This window comes from Stylophora pistillata, chromosome 10 (genome assembly GCF_964205215.1).
Source record: "Stylophora pistillata chromosome 10, jaStyPist1.2, whole genome shotgun sequence".
In the NCBI taxonomy this organism is placed as follows: Eukaryota; Metazoa; Cnidaria; class Anthozoa; order Scleractinia; family Pocilloporidae; genus Stylophora; species Stylophora pistillata.
Window position 1 is genome coordinate 11,343,909 of NC_142528.1, and position 17,710 is coordinate 11,361,618.

The window sequence follows — 17,710 nt, forward strand, 5'->3', positions numbered from 1 at the left end:
ATCGACCCTTGGTCTTTTTTGTACGGACCGAGCGCAGCGAGGTCCGTACTGTCAAGACCTCGGGCCGATATTCTCCCACTACGGCCCTCGCGCTTGGTTAGTAAGATATATCTACTGAAAGAAAAGAAAAATGGAAAAAAAATTTCCCCACGCTGATTTGGAGTAAGCTCGCCCCATTCTCAACACACTTACTAGAGAAAGTAACCATCCTTTGAACGATACTATGTCACGAATTGAATTACCAATGTAAAAATCTGGAGCCAGTTTGCGTAGAAATTTTATTTTTCAGTTAATAATGGTAATATTAGAGGGTCATTTTTCTCTCACTGGACTTTACCTAGGTTATTTCAAAAAGCTTATAATTAAGAGGGATTACTTTGTAACTTTTCAGAGTGCCATCTCACGGCTGCCGTTCCAAGAGTTCCAATATGGAGATTCCTAATCACTCCGACGGAAACATTAAATGAATGTCATTTCACGAGATTGAATGATAACACACTGATCTGGGAACACCCAACTCATAATAACTTAATATGAAATTCAAGCGGTTTATTGTCACTAAGAACACACGCAATCAAAACCAACTGTAAACCCGGCAAGTAGGAAACATTCTACCAGTGCAAAACCCGGGAAACGCTCGTGCGCTGAGTTGCAACCTAGCTCGTAATTGATTGAATTGACAATTACACCCATATCAATTTTTATACCCTGTTTACACATTACATCAATCGTCGTAAAATTTATCGCGATGAAAAGGTAACACCTTTCAAATTCGCACGACCTTAATACACTTAATTCTCACTTCTAGTTGGAGAAATAACCTTTCTTGCCCTTAACTTATATTTTGCAACGCCGTTCCATTCTCTTTATAATAGGGACTTTAAGCAGTCAGGACGGCAACAGCACAGAAAACGTTGATTAAAAAATGAGTTTCTACTTTTAGTTAGAATTTCGAAAATGGCTGCAAGTGTTTGCCGTCTCATAGGGCGCCAGACCTCAAACTCAACATAACGTATAAAAGTAGCGTTGAGTTCCAAATGTAAATTAAAATAATTTGCCGCCGTGGTTTCGGTTCGCAGACGACGCAAATTTGGGTGATTTCACGTTGTTGTTTAGCAAAGGACGGCTAAGAAATGTAAAAAGTTTTAAAACGCACGTGTTGGGCTATTGTTCTGTCAATTAGATATATTGTTTTTCCACGTTCTCGTTGCCGTAGCCGTCGTGGTTTGCTTAAAGTCCCTAATTTTTCTCTAACGCATACCATAGTCAAAGACATTACCCAGCAGAAAGCCTGTGCCGAAACGAGGTCTCCCTTTCTTTATACACATTTTGCTTTCCTAATCAGTTCTATTTTCATAAAAAAGCATAGAAGTGCGCCCTCTCCTCTAAACCAAGAGCTTTTCCTCCTTTTCGGCGAAGTCTGTCGTGCGAGTCTAATTAAAATCAGTGAATAGGTTGTTAGCGTGCTGCGCGGAACTCCGAAAGTGAGGTCAACGAAAAGAGTTCCGTGCGGCAGTTAACATCACGGGTGTTTTTCATCACGGGCTTAGACGAAAAGGACGGATACCTCTTAATCTACCAAGCCTCTTGTAAGATATGGTAGTGACCCGCGTAGGAGAATCTTCATTCTTTCTTTTGCAGTCGTAAGCTATATTGCTTTGTTTCACATCCGAGCCAATGATACAAATTACAAAGCTAAACACTTGGTAGTAACTTTTCAATTCATACTGACTTCACACTGTGGTACAAACAACTGAACATTCACCCATTATGATCACCAAGAAGAACAAAGACATTTTTTACAACACCAAACACAGTTGTGATGCCAGTACTTCCTCAAACAAGAAGTAATAAACACCCTTTCCATTAAACTTCTTGAACGGTGGTATCTTGTGTCAATATCCCGCCTAGTGCCTTCATAACACGATCAGGCATATGATCACTCAGCATGCCGGGATGGATGACAAGTTTGACGTAGTTCTCTTTATCTGCCCACATGACGTCATATTGCGGTCTTTCCAACCTATCGAAAAGAGAATCGGTAAACGATTAAATTTCCTGAATTCGATACAATATCATATAGCTTGTTCAAGCCTCAGTCTATAGCTCAACTAAGAGCCCTCTTTCGATTCAAACGGCCACAGCCCGGGCAAACTGCCTAAGCAGATTTCTGGAGGTGGCGTGGCCGAATGGTTATGGTGCTGGACTTGTAATCTGGTGTCCCGGATTCAAGTCCTCCACCCTACCACTCACTGGATTTATTCTCGGTTGCCCCTCCTGCCAGTGTAGTTAGTCTACATTGTGGCTGAAAAGCCATTGTGGCGGAGCGACGATTAACTTGCTTTTTTTTCTTTCCGGAAACTTCACAAGTAAAACCCTTTCCACGCGCATTCCCTTCGATTTCAGTGGATTGGAAAAGGTAACGGAGATAAAAAACCTCCTTTACCTGCGGACAATTCTAAGGATGTTGATAAGGGAGAGGAGGGGGGGGGGGGTGCACTTCATAGTCGGGTTGCAAAATAACAAACAGAAACTACCCAGCCAAATTAGGAAATCGCAATTTTCACCTGATAGACGGCCTCTCGTCGATCTGTAATATCTTTCCAGCCGGGAATAGCTGCTCAGCGGAGACTGGTGTCAAGGATGATGACGGAGTCGATTCAAGTTCGCCTTCAGTAAAGTATCCAGTGGAAGGCTCTCCACGAGCCAGAAGTGAAGTTTCGTCTGGTAAACAAAGGAAGAGCAAAGATTTACCGGCTGGAAATAGACAGAGCTGATATTTGAGCAACAAACTATGGAGCCTTAGTAGTTGAATGGCAATTAAGACTATGGAATATGGGAGGCGAAGCAGTGAGGTAGAATTAATTGGCTTAGAGACTTTTGCACTTAGTAGAAGCTCTGCGAAGTGCTTTAAATAAGTCAAAAATGGTGAAATAGCTAAAGCTGTTATACCTTGCATGTCTTCTAGAAGAGGTTGGGTCAAGTTAGATTCCCACAAAAGATGATTAGAAGTTGATCTGTACTGGCGAGAACGAGAAAAAAAATGCCAATCTTCACCTCGTCCAGCTTTGAAACTGGGACCCAGAAAGAAACACAGCGCTTGCCAACAGCCACTCATCAGAACACGGTACTACGAAGAGGTATGAATAAATAACATGAGTTAATAAAAGAAAAGGCACGAACAGTAATTGCAAAATGTTTGGGCCCGAACCATGAAATTTGAACCGTACACATCAATGCATTTTCATTTACATTTATATGGCGCAGACTTCTATGTGGATATATTCAGGCGCGCTTAACAGTATTGTAAGGTTGAGATCGGACGTCAGCATTTTTATCAGGCGCCTCTGGCAGCCGCTTCAGTCCATGTAGCGATCTCATCTTCCCACCCATCCCACCCCGGGGAAGACATCCACTACACAGTAATCTCGTGCATGGGAAATTTACTTCTCCTACCCCTAACCCTGCAGGAGACGGAACCTACGGCTTTACGTCTTATCCGAGAAGACGAAGCAGTGTGAGTGAAGCGTCTTGGTTAAGGAAACAACGTCATGCCCCAGCCAGGACTTGAACCCGGGCCAACCGACCCAGAGTCCAGCGCACTGACCACTGGACTACTCACGCCTCACAATGCGAAAACTCTCCGGGAAAAAAAATTATTTGAAAAATTAATCAAGATTTTTATTTTGTTTTCTCTTCTTTCGTTCGCCTCTTACTATCTTTTTATACCACTACCAGGTTCCTTAACTTCATGTGCATGACCCAGTTTCTTAATTCGCGTCTACTGATTATATCGAACGTGACTTACAGTTGAAATGACTTGAAACTATGCGGAAGGTGTTTAATAACTTGTGATAACGACGACAATTACGTAATAACTTTTCTTGACGTCGCATAACATATGCAACCTGGTGACACTCTTTGTCGAATAATCTTGTCCGCGATTAGTAGTCATTGTATAGTGTTCTAGTTCAGTGGCAGAATGTTTCAGAGTACCGTTCCGAAGGATCTCGAGATTAGTTTATGTTTAGAACCGTTCCGTAGCATTTCGAGATTTCTTTATGTTTGGAGCCGTTCCGTAGCATCTCGAGATTAGTTTATTTTTTGAACCGTTCCGAAGGATCTCGAGATCAGTTTATTTTCAGAGCCGTTCCGAAGGATCTCGAAATTAGTTAAGGATTTACTTTTGGTGTTTGGTCCAACCACTTATTCTACCACATACCTTAGGAAGGGAGCATTTACTAATAACAGCCACTAGATCTTGACGCAACTCATCCCCGCTTTTAACTCCCATTCTAAGGGTTAAAAGTAAATGAAGGTAAGTACACTATCGAATAAAGGGGGTATGTTTCTAAAGAAACTGTGGTGCTGCGTCGGTGGGGGTAACAAGGTAATTTTATTTTATCAACCAAGTTGATAATGTAAACTGGCCTCCGTAAAGAGTTTCAAAACTGGCGTTTTGAGCGTTAGCCCTAACATGGACCCTTACTTATCACCAGCTGACCGTTGCTGGGTTAGGGGAGGGGTAGGCGCGCAGTTGCTCATAACTCGGATCAAAGATATCAGATCAATGTCAGTATTTGTGCAACTGCGCACCTACCCCTCCCCTAACCCAACATGGACCCTAACTTATCACCAGTTGACCTTTGTTGGGGTAGGGGAGGGGTAGGTGCGCAGTTGCTCATAACTCGGATAAAAAATATCAGATCAATGTCAGTATCTGAGCAACTGCGCACCTACCCCTCTCCTAACCCAACATGGACCCTAACTTATCACCAGTTGACCGTTGTTGGGTTAGGGGAGGGTTAGGTGCGCAGTTGCTCATAACTCGGATAAAAAATATCAGATCAATGTCAGTATCTCAGCAACTGCGCACCTACCCCTCTCCTAACCCAACATGGACCCTAACTTAACAACAGTTGACCGTTGTTGGGTTAGGGGAGAGGTAGGTGCGCAGTTGCTCATAACTTGGATCAATATATCAGGTCAATGTCAGTATCTGAGCTACTACGCACCTACCACTCCCCTAACTAGTTACCAGTTGACTGTTGTTTGGTTGGGGGAGGGGAGTGTGCGCAGATACTGCGACATAAACAGGGCAAAAAAATTCTAACACTGTGGAAAAGCACTCTACCACAAGAATACTGTTGAAAATATAGTCAACTAAAAGATGAGCTCTGGCCAAAAACAGGCACTTACCTGGGAACGACGTCCTTTCCAAGAACAACGGAAATGATAAAATCTTCACAATATGGAGTGGCCAGAGCACTGTGAAGAAAATAGCGGGTGAAATTATCCGGACCATTTTAAAGAATCGAATCACAGTCATTGCTTTTAACTCAGAATGAAACGCAAACAAGAATACAAGATGAATTACATACCTGAGCACGCTGGGATTGGAGTAAGCGAAACAAAGCAATTCAGGGTAAGTTGGTTTGAGAAGAACGGACAACAACGAGGCAGTTCCAGCACCGAGAGAATGACCAACGATTACGAGACGATAATTCTAAGAGAAAAAATTTTCTTTAGAACGCATTCCTTTCGAGTGTTGTAAAACCACAACCTAAGTAATCATAACAGCCAATCGGAACAAAGGAAATAACTAAAGGAGCCAACAATGAGAAATAAAAGTCAAAACAAGCCAACTGCTCGAAGCGCGGGAAAACGCGAGTGACCAAGTCCAGATTGATGGAGGAAGTGACACGAGTTTTCTGGACCAATCACAGAGCGATACAGGGCAAAACCTAGGCAATCCCAAAATTACTTTCGACACTCGTTGGAATACTGCGCAAAAGACAGAAATCAATCTGCAAGCTCTTTTAATTGGCAGCAGCATTCTTGCGGCATGGATAAAAATAAGCGTAATAACGCTTGTGCACTTGGTAATTATAATCACGCACAAAGCTTTTCACGGGCGTTTCAAGTCTTTTAAATCCTACGCGAAAAACGGTGATAGCGTTTGATAAGTCAGCTGGAGCAGTTCATTATTCTGAAATAACAGAATACTAAATTCCACTGAACAGCTACACTGCGCAGAACCCTTTCATTTTATTATGAGTTCACTCCTACTTCATGTACAGTACCTCGCCAGCTCTCGAGAAAGCACGCTGAAGCAGTTCCTCCTTTTCTAGTTTTGACTTAACATAACGTGCACACAGTAAAATACCCTGAAAAGTAAAATGAAGAGTGAGTAGAAACAGAAGAAGAGACTTAAGGGGTGACTAAAACCACGAAGAGAAAGATATATAGTATTAATAAGTAAACAAAGAAAATCAGTATCAGTTACTTTCTTTAGCCCTTCTATAAAATTAAACTTTATATTGGGGTCGGTTATTTACACGAGGTCTAACCCAGACCGCAGTTTTACGCAAGCAGTGGGCCTCAGGCTTTCTCCAAGAGGCTTAATTTAATTGAATAGTTGTCCTTCCGCTGCTAGCTTTCGGCCCTCTTGACGCTGTTCACAAAAATAAATGTTCAGATAAAAGGTTCAACTGAATTGAGGACTGTTCAGGACGTGGTTTTGTCAAACAACGGCTAAACTCTGTTTAAATAATCCGACCCATGCGTCTAACGAACTTCTGGAATATTACTGGATAACGCGAATGCGCTATGGGATTACAGTGCACGATTTCCCAATTTTTTTTTTATACCTCACCGTTTTCTTATTCTTTATCATTCTTTTCCTTAATAAACTTAATTTGGCAAAAAAAGCTGGCGCCGGCGTCGAATTCACTCCAAATTATTTTTACTGTACTACAATTCAAAATAACCGTGTGAATCTCGTTTTCCCTTCTTCGAATACCCCTACTTTTCACCAATGCCTTAGTCACAAAGGATATGCGTTTAGAAACCTCCCAATACTAAACCTTACATGAACATTCGAAAAGAGTGCCACAACATACCTTATGCGCATGACAGGTAATTTCAGTTCCTTCAATTCTAAGTTCCTCTTGCTGCCCGGTCAGGTCAGTCAAAGCATCCTGATAAGAAACAATAAGGGTTACATCTAAAAAGTAGTTGTGAGGTTAAAATTAGAGTCCCCTACAACGACAATAATAAACGATGCAGCGGCCGAGTGTTAACCAGGGTAGCGCTTCATACCTTACTCGCCGAGCGAGTTAGGGAGCGGGATGGAGGATGAGCTCTTGAATGCGGTCAGGATGTGGACCATGTTGTTGTTTATGAGGGCAGATTCAAAGTTGAACACCGCATAAAAGGGCTTGCACAGGGACGCAGGTAGCGTATAGAGGACTCCGCTACATCGCCCCCCACTGCATGTAGAGCGACGGGGAGGAAAGTTACCCGAGCCGTTCCCAGTCGTAGTTATTACGCTCCGCGTGTTATCATTGGAGCAATTTAAGGAAGGAACAGGGATTAATTTATGGTAGAAAGCGATGTGACATTGGAGGGCTATGGGTTGCTTAGCAGCGCCAGCCATCTAAGCCCATGGGCATTGAAACGTCAACATGACGCGACGCGTTTTCTCGAGATTGAGAAGACAAAAAGAAAACACAGGAAAGTGATTTAAAGTTTCTAAAGATTCGGTCGTGATTTATCGGTCAACGGATAGATCGCTACAACAACTTCCAGCATCTATCGTATTAATTATTTGAAGTATATAATTAAGTTAAATAAAACAACGAACCTGCATAGAGAGAGATCCACGAATGGAAACCACCACTGCCTGACAATCGTGATCCACTGCCACATAAAAAGGAGGTTCGTAAATCTGCAGAAAACAAAACTCTAATCAGTAAAATAGAGGCCAAGCTCGACTGTTATTACTTCTTGCTGCCTGTTTTCAGCCTTTAGTACTCTTAGAAAACATTTGCATTTTCTGTGATCAGGAGATTATCAACTATTTTCTACAAGGTTTTTCTACACATAAATGAATGTATACTATGAGGTATAGTCCTTGCATAGTCCTTTCATATCTAAAGCGTGGCTCTGCATTCCCCCTCCTTTTTTTCAAATTAAGGGGAAATTTTCTTAAATCATACTAGAGTGTGTGGGGGGAAGGGAAGGAACCCCTAAGAGAAGAAGAGGAGAAACCTCTTATCCAAGTGATTAGGGACCAACCATTATTTACCGGGGTGGGGGGGAAGAGGCAGGATTTTGGGGGGATCACGCGGTTTTCAGGGCGAACGGAGACGGGATCAGTCCTTGCTTAAAAATATAAAGGGGGGAACTGTGTAGAAAATTGACACCCAGCGGGGGGGGGGGGGGAGGCATTACAATACTACAGAACCTTAAAAAAAGGTTAAGGTTAATTTTATTGTGACGGGACCAGAATGTCCCGATGCCTAACAGGCCATAAATAATAGCCGGTCTCTTAGAGATGTTACAAATATCCCCTCCCCCTCCCCCACCAACTCCTAGCGGGGTGAAAGTCCATTGTGGGATACCTTAAAGCGTTTAAACAGGTTTCTGAGTAAATTCGCGGGTAATAAACGTCAAAAAGTTTTAGAACCCGAGGAAAAACGCTCTTACACTCGAGACAAGGACAAGCAAAATCAAATTTCGATTCACTTTCAGAAAGTTCTCATCCTGTCCTAGGGCCTAATGTAGTTGGTTTTGTTTTCTTCCTTTTATATTTCACTCGAAAAGGCGGCTGTTTTTCACTTTTCTCTTAGAGTTAGTATTAATATATCCTTCCTTTCCTTACGACGTCAAACTGATCAATATACCCACTGAAATGACTACTACTATTTATTTTTGCTAATACCGATGTCTTTATAACGTGTAAATAAGACGAAAGCATTGGAAATTTGCATAGCGTGTTTTGAAACAAAAGGAGAGTAATGTCATCGATTGCGCTCACTCAAGGACTAATTATCTCTCTCGTTGGCTAAAAAATCGCTTATTAACGAATCTTTTGAAAAGCGTTTGGGCCCACTGTCAAGTTAATTACCTCCGAACTTAATAAGTACATGAATTTTTGGCACGCAATGACCAGCAATTGTTAAACGCTACATAAAGAGACAAAGAGTACAACTGAATGTTAATGCTTTGACATATAGGGATTAAACTTGGTGGGAATGTTAATTGGAAAGGGGTTGAAGCTTTTTTGTCAAGAAGTAAAACCAAAGGTCAACTCTTAAATGTAATTTTCATAAAGATGTCCGTTGAACCTATGGAAACCACAAGAAGGAAAGGGACAGCGATGAGTCAGAACAAAAATATTTGCGAACAAATTAAGTTAACCAAGAGAACAAGGAGGGATGAGCGCGAGAAACGCCAAGAGGGTAAGCTTTTTCGAGGAAGGCCGCAAGCACTAAACACTGAACAAGTGAGAGATCATCGAGAAATTTTGAAACTGCAGGGAAATCGGTGTTGCGACGTTAAAACGATGGCGCAAAGTATGAACATTTCAGCGGTCAGACAAGCGAAGCAAGGAGGCCATATTGACAAACAGAGTGCAATTGTCAAGTCGGTAAATAGCAGTACAAATGACTACATCTTACCAAAGGCAGACGAGATTCTCGTCGATTTACACAAGATACTAGTTTTTCGCGACAGAGATCCGTTCATAAATGCCGTGTGTACTAAAAGGCGTTCAAAACCGAAGGGACCTGAGAAGAAATTCTCCATGGAACAGCGTCGTGTACATGTAAAAAATGCTTATTTTAGGAAAACTTCTATGACGGTCGGAGAGCTAGCGCTTGACAAAGGGAAGGCTGCTAATTCTAGCAAATAAGGACGTGTCCGGAATAACTTGAAGAACTTTGAACGCGACAACGAAAGTTGTGAAGAGTCCGAACGACTAGAAACAAAGAATGTCAATACATTCGACAAGGAGCCGCAAGAACCTCAGGAATATAGAAAATGACTGTACGTTTGTGCACGTACATTCGAGGAAAAGGAAGAGTTCAAATGAATTCACGTTAAAACACTAAAACTTGAAGCAATCCTGTGAAGAATGGAGTCACTCTAAAACTATTTCTAAAACTAACAGTTAAGTCACCTTAAATCAGTGTAATAGCTTATGTCACGGGTTGAATGTATTACTATTAGAAAAGAACTCGGCATCGTCACAGCTTCAATCTGTACACCAGAGTCAAACAAACGACAAAAACCTGATAGCAGGAAACTTAAAAGGATTCAGTAAACAATACTTTTTGTTTTTTTAAACCTGAAAAATAAAATAGGTAACAATAAATGATAGCTTTTATGTTTTTTTCGGAAAATTGCAAAGAAATGCCGGTGATTTTTTACTCGTTTAAAACAAAATTGACACTAATCCTTACAGGCTTAATATCACCAACGTCGCGTTACTTCGGAAAAATGATATTATTAGCCTAAAATATTCACAGTTATTGGTTATTCGTCTTGTTGGCCAGCTGACAGAATTAGAAAAGCAGTACCTTGCATTAACCTTCCATTTGCCTTCTGTGACTTCAAAAACTATCTTAAAATCTCTCAACCCGTCCACAATACTGGTATAATTATTGGTTCCGTAATGCCTCGCCTTTAATATAACTTGTACTTTGTGTTCAGTGACCAAACGGCATCGTGTTGTATGCCAAATCTTCTTTTCAATAACAATAGTTATTCAAGGTTTTACAGGTTTTGCTTCGCTAAGCTCACCGATTGGCCTAGAAACAACGCACAACAACCTCAGCCAAACAGATTCAAACTAAAATGAATTGCAACTTTAGTTACTCGCGTTTTCCGCGTTTCAAGTTGGCAGACAAATTCCTATTGGCTCCTGATAACACTTTTCTGTGTTCCCCGTTGGCTGTTTTATTTTTTTTCTCTTTTTTTTTTAGTTTTTACGCGACTAAAACACAAAACGCGTTCCTTTTTAACTCTGGCTTGAATAAAACTACATCCAAGTTATTTACGAAGTTTAGATCGGCTATGTTACAATACTTAGGGAACTTTGGTGATCAACAGAACAAAAGAAACCTCGAATATCCCGAAACAATTTTTTTGTAATTCAGAAAAAAAAAAAGAAAAATAAATGCTGATCGATGGAGAAGAAAGATACGGATAACAAGTGACCAACTTTCGCCTGATCTGATTTCCTCAAGAGGAGAAAGCAAAAAAATAGTCTGAAGGCTAACTCACATGTCTGCCGAATCCGATTTCTGTAGCGTAAAGTCACTGCAGGAGTATTGCTACTCATTCAAGATGGGAAGCTTTTCCATCGTAAGCCACGCCCAAGCGATTCATAAATAATGCATCTCTCCCTCCCTCTTCAATTGAGTGTCGTAAGAAATCCAGGACCAATCACGACCTACTTACGTCACTTGAGTCTTACAGCCAATAACATCACGGCAAAACCAACCGATCATTTCACACGAACTGGAATAAGAACATTCTACTGACAACAATCATTCACTTGACTCTGATGATGACTTCCGCACAGGTTGTCGAAACGTCAGTCACTACCACCGACAACAGTCCTTCTCAGGACTACACTCACCCGGACGATCAGACTACACCTTCACATGTTTTACTTTTCTTCTAGTCCGCTATGTGATTTGTCGATACAAATCACGCCACTTTCTCAACCAATCAGATTGGTCAAGAATTCTCACGGTACTTTCTCAACTAATCAGACTGGTCAAGAAAACTCACGCCACTTTCTCAACCAATCAGATTGGTCGAGAAAACTCACGCCACTTTCTCAACCAATCAGATTGGTCGAGAAAACTCACGCCACTTTCTCAACCAATCAGACTGGTCAAGAAAACTCATGCCACTTTCTCAACCAATCAGATTTAAAACTAGAACCAATCAGGACTTGGTCACGCGCATTTCCCCGCGCCTTGAACAGTTCTTTTGTGTTCACTTTGAGTTTTGGTCAGCTCCATGTAATATTTTCATTTCCTCTTTCCTTCCCTCTGACTAGCCGTTTGATCTTTTTGGTTATGGTTTTACGACATTCAATCGAAATACATGTACGGGTTAGAGTTACGGTAAGGGAAAGAAAACCAAAACAATGGCTCTATCCGCCCAAGTAACACCGTTATTTCACCTTGTTGTGGTATGAACAATACACCAAATCGATATCCTCTAAATGAGCTTGGAGTTTTAGCCCAGCAGAGTTACAATAACAGCAGTTGTCTTCAAAAATGTGCTCTCCCACTGGACGGCAACCTCCACAACACCTGGGCAATGCAACAGATGATGTCATTTTTGGAAAGTTTTCTTGGTCAGATCTATTTTTGTTTTTTAAAAGTCTAATTTTTTTCAGCATCAATCAACCTAGACTAGGAGCAGTCCCCCTATTCCGGAAAAGTACGTCAAGCGAGTCAAAATTGCGCCGCGTGGAGCTCTGAGAGTTGGGCGCAAACAAAAAAAAAAAAAAAAAAAAAAAAAGTAAGGCCTCACTCCCTGACTTCCGCGTGGCGCAACAAAATCCATTTTTTTTTTTCACTTTTTTGGGACTCGCGCGACGTACTACGCTGGAAAGAAAAGACTGCTCAAAGTCTACTGTTAAACTTCATCAATGGATCAATATTTGGAACTGTTAATAACACTACAAGCTAGTGCGCTGTGGTTACGGAAAGAATACGACGTAACCTCTGACAAAGATGGATAGAAGTCACCGAGAATTTAGATTTCCAGTGATAATATGGGAATAGCAAAACCATTTCAATAGTGATTACTACCGATCGAAAAGCTGAAAGGATATGGTACCATATCAAATGGCGTCGTTTGACAGTGTCATAAAGGGTTGAGGCTAAAACTGAAAACAACAAGATTAGCGCACCCTTTCGAAACAAGTCCCCCCTCCGCCCGAACTCCAAGCTGAAAAATTAAATGTCTTAGTGAAAGTGGAAAAGAATGGGGAACTGTTCGAAACGAATAAAACTTTCGTTTATGAGAGGCAATTAAAATCATCAGAAGCCTGAATCATAGTAAACCAGTAAAACGTCCGTAAATGGAACTTATACCGCACAAATTAAACAGCTCAAAAAATGAAAGAAAGTGTTCCGTTTGACGATCCCGCACTAGAGTATCATGACAAACAGGTTTCTTTTCAAATGATTTTTCCAGCAGAGCGTTAAAAAAAAGTTTAAATTTTTCTCTCTTTGGTTCACTACTTGATAGAATGCCGCTAGTTAAGACGGGTCTTTTCAACAGTTGTCTGTTCATGGGTATCGTCTCTAAATGGCTGCAGCTGTAGATTACTTAAAAAAAAAAATACCTCATTCCACTGCAAAGGTTACCAGGCCCAACACAGGGATTCATAAACATGTACAGAGGCCAACCGTAGGAACCCAGAGCAAACTGCATGAAATGAGCCGCATCCTGTACCAGGGATTTCTCTGTCTACAAGAAAATGACATGGAAATATCCAGCCATCAACATTTTTACCCTGCAGTGGCTGTATAAAGTTAGGTTTATTTAGTAGGTAGGCATTTTTAGGAGCAAGAGTGAATGAAGTGACAGGGGAGGACAGGCTGTTAAAGAAGTTATTCTTCATCAAAGATGGAGGTGAAAATCTGTTACCCCTGCCATGCACATTGTGAATTCTTGCTCAATGAGCAAAACCATATTCATTCTATCTCAAATTATTTCCACCTAAGTATGTAACTTATTCTTGGGCTGCCCACCATTACATCTTAAGTAAGACATCAAATTGAAGTAAGCCTAATGGACCTATCAGATCTGTCCCCACATTGTCATTAAAATTATTAAAACCTGCAACATGTAACAACATAAAGATAACAAACCTTCTAAAAATTATTTCATTATCCATCCACAAAACTTGATTCTATTTACAAGTTTGAATTCAGGATTTGATTGAAAACTAAGCCAAATTTTATCACATTGCCAGAGCTCGACACTAACAGTAGCCAACTAGCCAAAGACTAGTAGAAATTCAGTTTTGGCTAGTGACTTTCAATTTCAACCAGCCAGTTTGGCTAGTAAACAGACTGAAATTGTCGTAACATCTAAAAACATCTAAGATGTCACTAGCCACTTGGCTAGTAAGTTGAAAAGTTAGTGTCGAGCCCTGATTGCAGCCCAAATCAATTACATTATTTCTGCGTAATGCTCAAATGTAGCCTTCAATACTTACAGGATCACTAAGATTCACAAGAGTCCCTTTCTGAAGATTCTGAAAACAACAAAACATAGGAATGGGTTACCATTTAACAATTTTTTTAAGTCATTTACAGTTGAGAGTATTATATAGTAATTTGGCTAAAACTTTTGTTATTTACGTTTCATTTTAAAAACTGATAAAATAACAACACTTGGAAAGACTTACTACTACATCAAGTGAAGCATACAGCATTCCCAAACCTTCTACGATGATCTTTGTTTTGTAATTTCAACAGTAATGGTTCAGTGTGTCCATGATTGATTTTCTACAGTGCCTCCTGTGAGTAAGCATTTGCTCAAAAAAGTCCTAGTTGCACCGACAGAGGCTAGAATGTATCATATATATATCTTATTAACCAAGTGCGAGGGCGGTACAGGGAAAATATCGGCCCGAGGTCTTGACAGTACGGACCGAGTGCAGCGAGGTCCGTACAAAAAAGACCGAGGGCCGATATTCTTCCAGTATGGTCCCGAGCAAGCTTGGTTAATAAGAGATTTATTATACGACTGAAGTTCAAAGGGACACAAGTGCGGTATCATTCAGGACCATTCGGGACAGTGCCCGCTCCAATACTGAGAGAATATTGACTGGCAATAGAACATTTTGATTGGTTGATTTTAGTTATTGGGCCTCTGACTGCCCGAGTCGTGTAATAAAAATATCTTACCTCTCCTTTTATCTTTCTTTCCATCTGCTCATGATCTTGTTCTTCTTGAAGAAGAATGAGGCCAACAGCAACATCAGAAGCAACAATGTCCACCCCATGCAATCCAGAGGCTAAAATATCTGCAATGTCTGACACTGCACTGAGGTACTGATCATCTCTGCCAGTAAAGAAGCAACACAACCAACGGCATCTCTTCTCCCAAAGCTGATATAAGAGATTAAATAATTCACAACAAAAAAAAACGACTGAGAAAAGCTGTGTATCATACAGCTGAACAAATTTAAATGAAACGTATCATCTTTTCTGCTCGTTTGTTTACTTGTTAGATATGCAAGATATAAATTTAATGAGATGTGGCGAAAGACTCCACCACAACAATGGGGGATTTTTGTTAGGTTTATTAAATCAATGTCTCCTGCAAATTGTAAATTAGTTAAATGAAAAGTGCTAGTTGATACCATGAAAAACAAGAGGGCTGATTTGACAAATAAAGCTCTGTTCAAGAGTTTGCTTCTATCCAAACTGCTTAGACACAGGCCGGAAAGGCTTTAAAGAGATTTGCTTCCAAACCTCTTTTGTTGATTCTTGCATGACAGGTGAAAACTCCCTTCCAAATGGATCCTTGTGGATTGTTCCCAGTGGATCAAACAACACCAAAACACCAATAAGAACAACAAGTAAGATAAGCCATTCCAGAGTCACTGAAACACACACAGCAATAACCAAGCTTGGCTGACAACTGGAGCCATTCTTCACTGCCCAATATGTGCCAAGAATTGTCCACAGTAGCTCTGGCAAATACAGTCCAAGTTGGATATAGAGTAATACTGGCATAAATTGTCGTGGTCTGGAGTTTGTCACAGTTCCTTGCATGCTGATGTATATAATGGCAATTTCATTGATAATCACCAAACTGGTTAGAAGAATCACTCCAATAAAAAACAACTGTAATTCAAGCCAAGCATTGCAATCTCTGATCTCATCATTCTCAAAGCCATATGTCATGGATATCACAGCCAACCTAATTGTCAAGGATAAAGTAAGTCAGCTATTAGTAAATGATAATTATGGTATCCTATATAAAAACAAGAAGTCTTTAAAAGAAATTTGTGCAATAGCTGAGACAAATCTTCAACAATAGTTAAAGTTTCTTTAAACTTTCAACTCTCAAGATCTGATTTTTAATTCTCTCTCTGGTTGAAACACATTTCCTTGTCAATCAGTTACAAGAATTTGTTATTAGATCAAGATAACTCCTATCTGATAAAATTGAGTATTCTCATTACCTGTTTGCTGGACAATGTGTGGATATAATGGGGAGAAGTTTCATGTTAATCACCTCTGGGAGAGGAAGGGTTAACACACACTTGTTTATGTTTGTGAATATATGAAAATCATGTATGCGTACTACAGTTAAAGAAATGAGTGTGAGATCTAGAGCGATCTTCGCAGTAATGAACACTACTTATTTAAATAAGCGGTATTGAAAAGCTCCAGGTTGGCTTTTTAGCTCAGTTGGTAGAGCACTATACTGGTATCGCAGAGGTCATAGGTTTGAATCACGTACAGACCTGAATTTTGTCAGGCCTTATTTTCACTACTGCTTAAGTGGTGTTCATTACTGCGAAGATTGCTCTCACACTCAAACACTTGTTTGTTTATTTATTCATCACAACTAAGCATGAACATAAATCTGTAACAAAATCATCGAGATGAACATGCAAACAAGCCTTAGCCTTGGGATGGTCTGCGAACTGTTTGACTCCTAAGAGTGACTAGCATCTAATTTCTCCTTACAATATCACCCCTGAATCACACATTAAGGTCACAAGAACAAAGAAAATAACCGCCTCCCGGTTAGCTCAATGGATAGAGTGCTGGACTGTTGTGTGGGAGGTCGAGGGTTCAAGCCCCGGCCGGACCAACACTCAAGGTCTTAAAATAATTGAGAAGAATATGCTACCTTCCTGTAACATCAAGAAATGGTTAGATATTCTAGTCTTCTCGGATAGGGACGAATAAATGGAGGTCCCGTCTCCTACAGGGTTAGGGGTAGGAGACGTTAATTTCCCACGCATGAGATTACTGTGTGATCTGGGATGGATGTCTGTAGTGACCACTTCCGGTTGTCGTTTTGTTACCCGTTAATCATGTAATTTCCCAGTTAGTAAGTGAGAGGGAGCAGAGCTCGGTACAGCTCTAAAAAAACTTGGAGTTCAACAAATAAACCGTTTTGTAAAATAACATTCTAGCATGCAGTCAATACACTACAGATGTCCTCCCTTGGGGTGGGATGGGTGGGATTTAATGGGTGGACTACTCGCATGGATCGCATATGTTCCGTTCTAGTCCTACCCTACTGCGGTAATGCAGTGAAAATGCATTTGAAAATTATCACTGACATAATTTGTTTTTTATTTTAAACAAATTCCCCTATTCAGCACCCTAGAAAATGTTTAGAGGACAGTATGGTGAATATGCATTCTGATTTCAGGGTGTAAAGCGTTAAATCTCTTAGGAGGTATGTCCTGTGACTGGACGTCATCAGAAATAGTTTTGAGTCCAAATTTTGTCCTACCATTTTTACTACAATATACCAGCATATACTCACCAAACTAGTCTAACTATAACTCCTATCGCTGCTGGGAAAAACAAGTCATCGCTACCAATACGCCATCGGCGATTGAAAGCCACCAGGGCAGGCATATCGAAGATGGCAAGTTCTGTTCAATAGAAACTTTTCAATCCGCGAACCTGGAATGGCCCATTAATCAGGTCATATCGATCCTTCCACTAATTTTTTCCAAACATCTCCGGCGAAATACGAGAAACCAAATAATCCTTCCCCACTTAAATTGAAAGTGAAAGAAAAAGCGCTCAAAACGTATCTGTAGGACTCATGAATAATATTTAAAGCGAACCTTCCTTGTTTTTACCCAAGCCGCCATATTGAAAGATGCGCAAAGACTGGAGCCTAA

General features: G+C 40.6%; 1 protein-coding gene across 2 annotated transcripts; it reads right to left on the reverse strand.

Moving 5' to 3' along the window:
* Positions 1-264: 264 nt before the first annotated feature.
* On the reverse strand, positions 265-17,696 carry LOC111321616 (diacylglycerol lipase-beta). 2 transcript variants are annotated; one of them, XM_022924558.2, is made up of 15 exons: positions 17,344-17,696; positions 15,303-15,753; positions 14,733-14,936; positions 14,039-14,077; positions 13,160-13,284; positions 11,984-12,116; positions 7,646-7,729; positions 6,903-6,980; positions 6,084-6,167; positions 5,382-5,506; positions 5,200-5,268; positions 4,223-4,295; positions 2,953-3,130; positions 2,568-2,724; positions 265-2,023 (listed from the first exon to the last, which is right to left on the reverse strand). In XM_022924558.2, exons 1-15 carry the CDS (start codon positions 17,436-17,438, stop codon positions 1,867-1,869), a joined length of 2,052 nt encoding a protein of 683 aa, XP_022780293.1. In that variant the 5' UTR covers positions 17,439-17,696; the 3' UTR covers positions 265-1,866. The 2 variants fall into 2 exon arrangements, with proteins under 2 accessions (XP_022780293.1, XP_022780294.1); XM_022924559.2 differs by having other exon boundaries at positions 3,058-3,130; positions 17,344-17,685.
* Between the last annotated feature and the right edge of the window lie 14 nt (positions 17,697-17,710).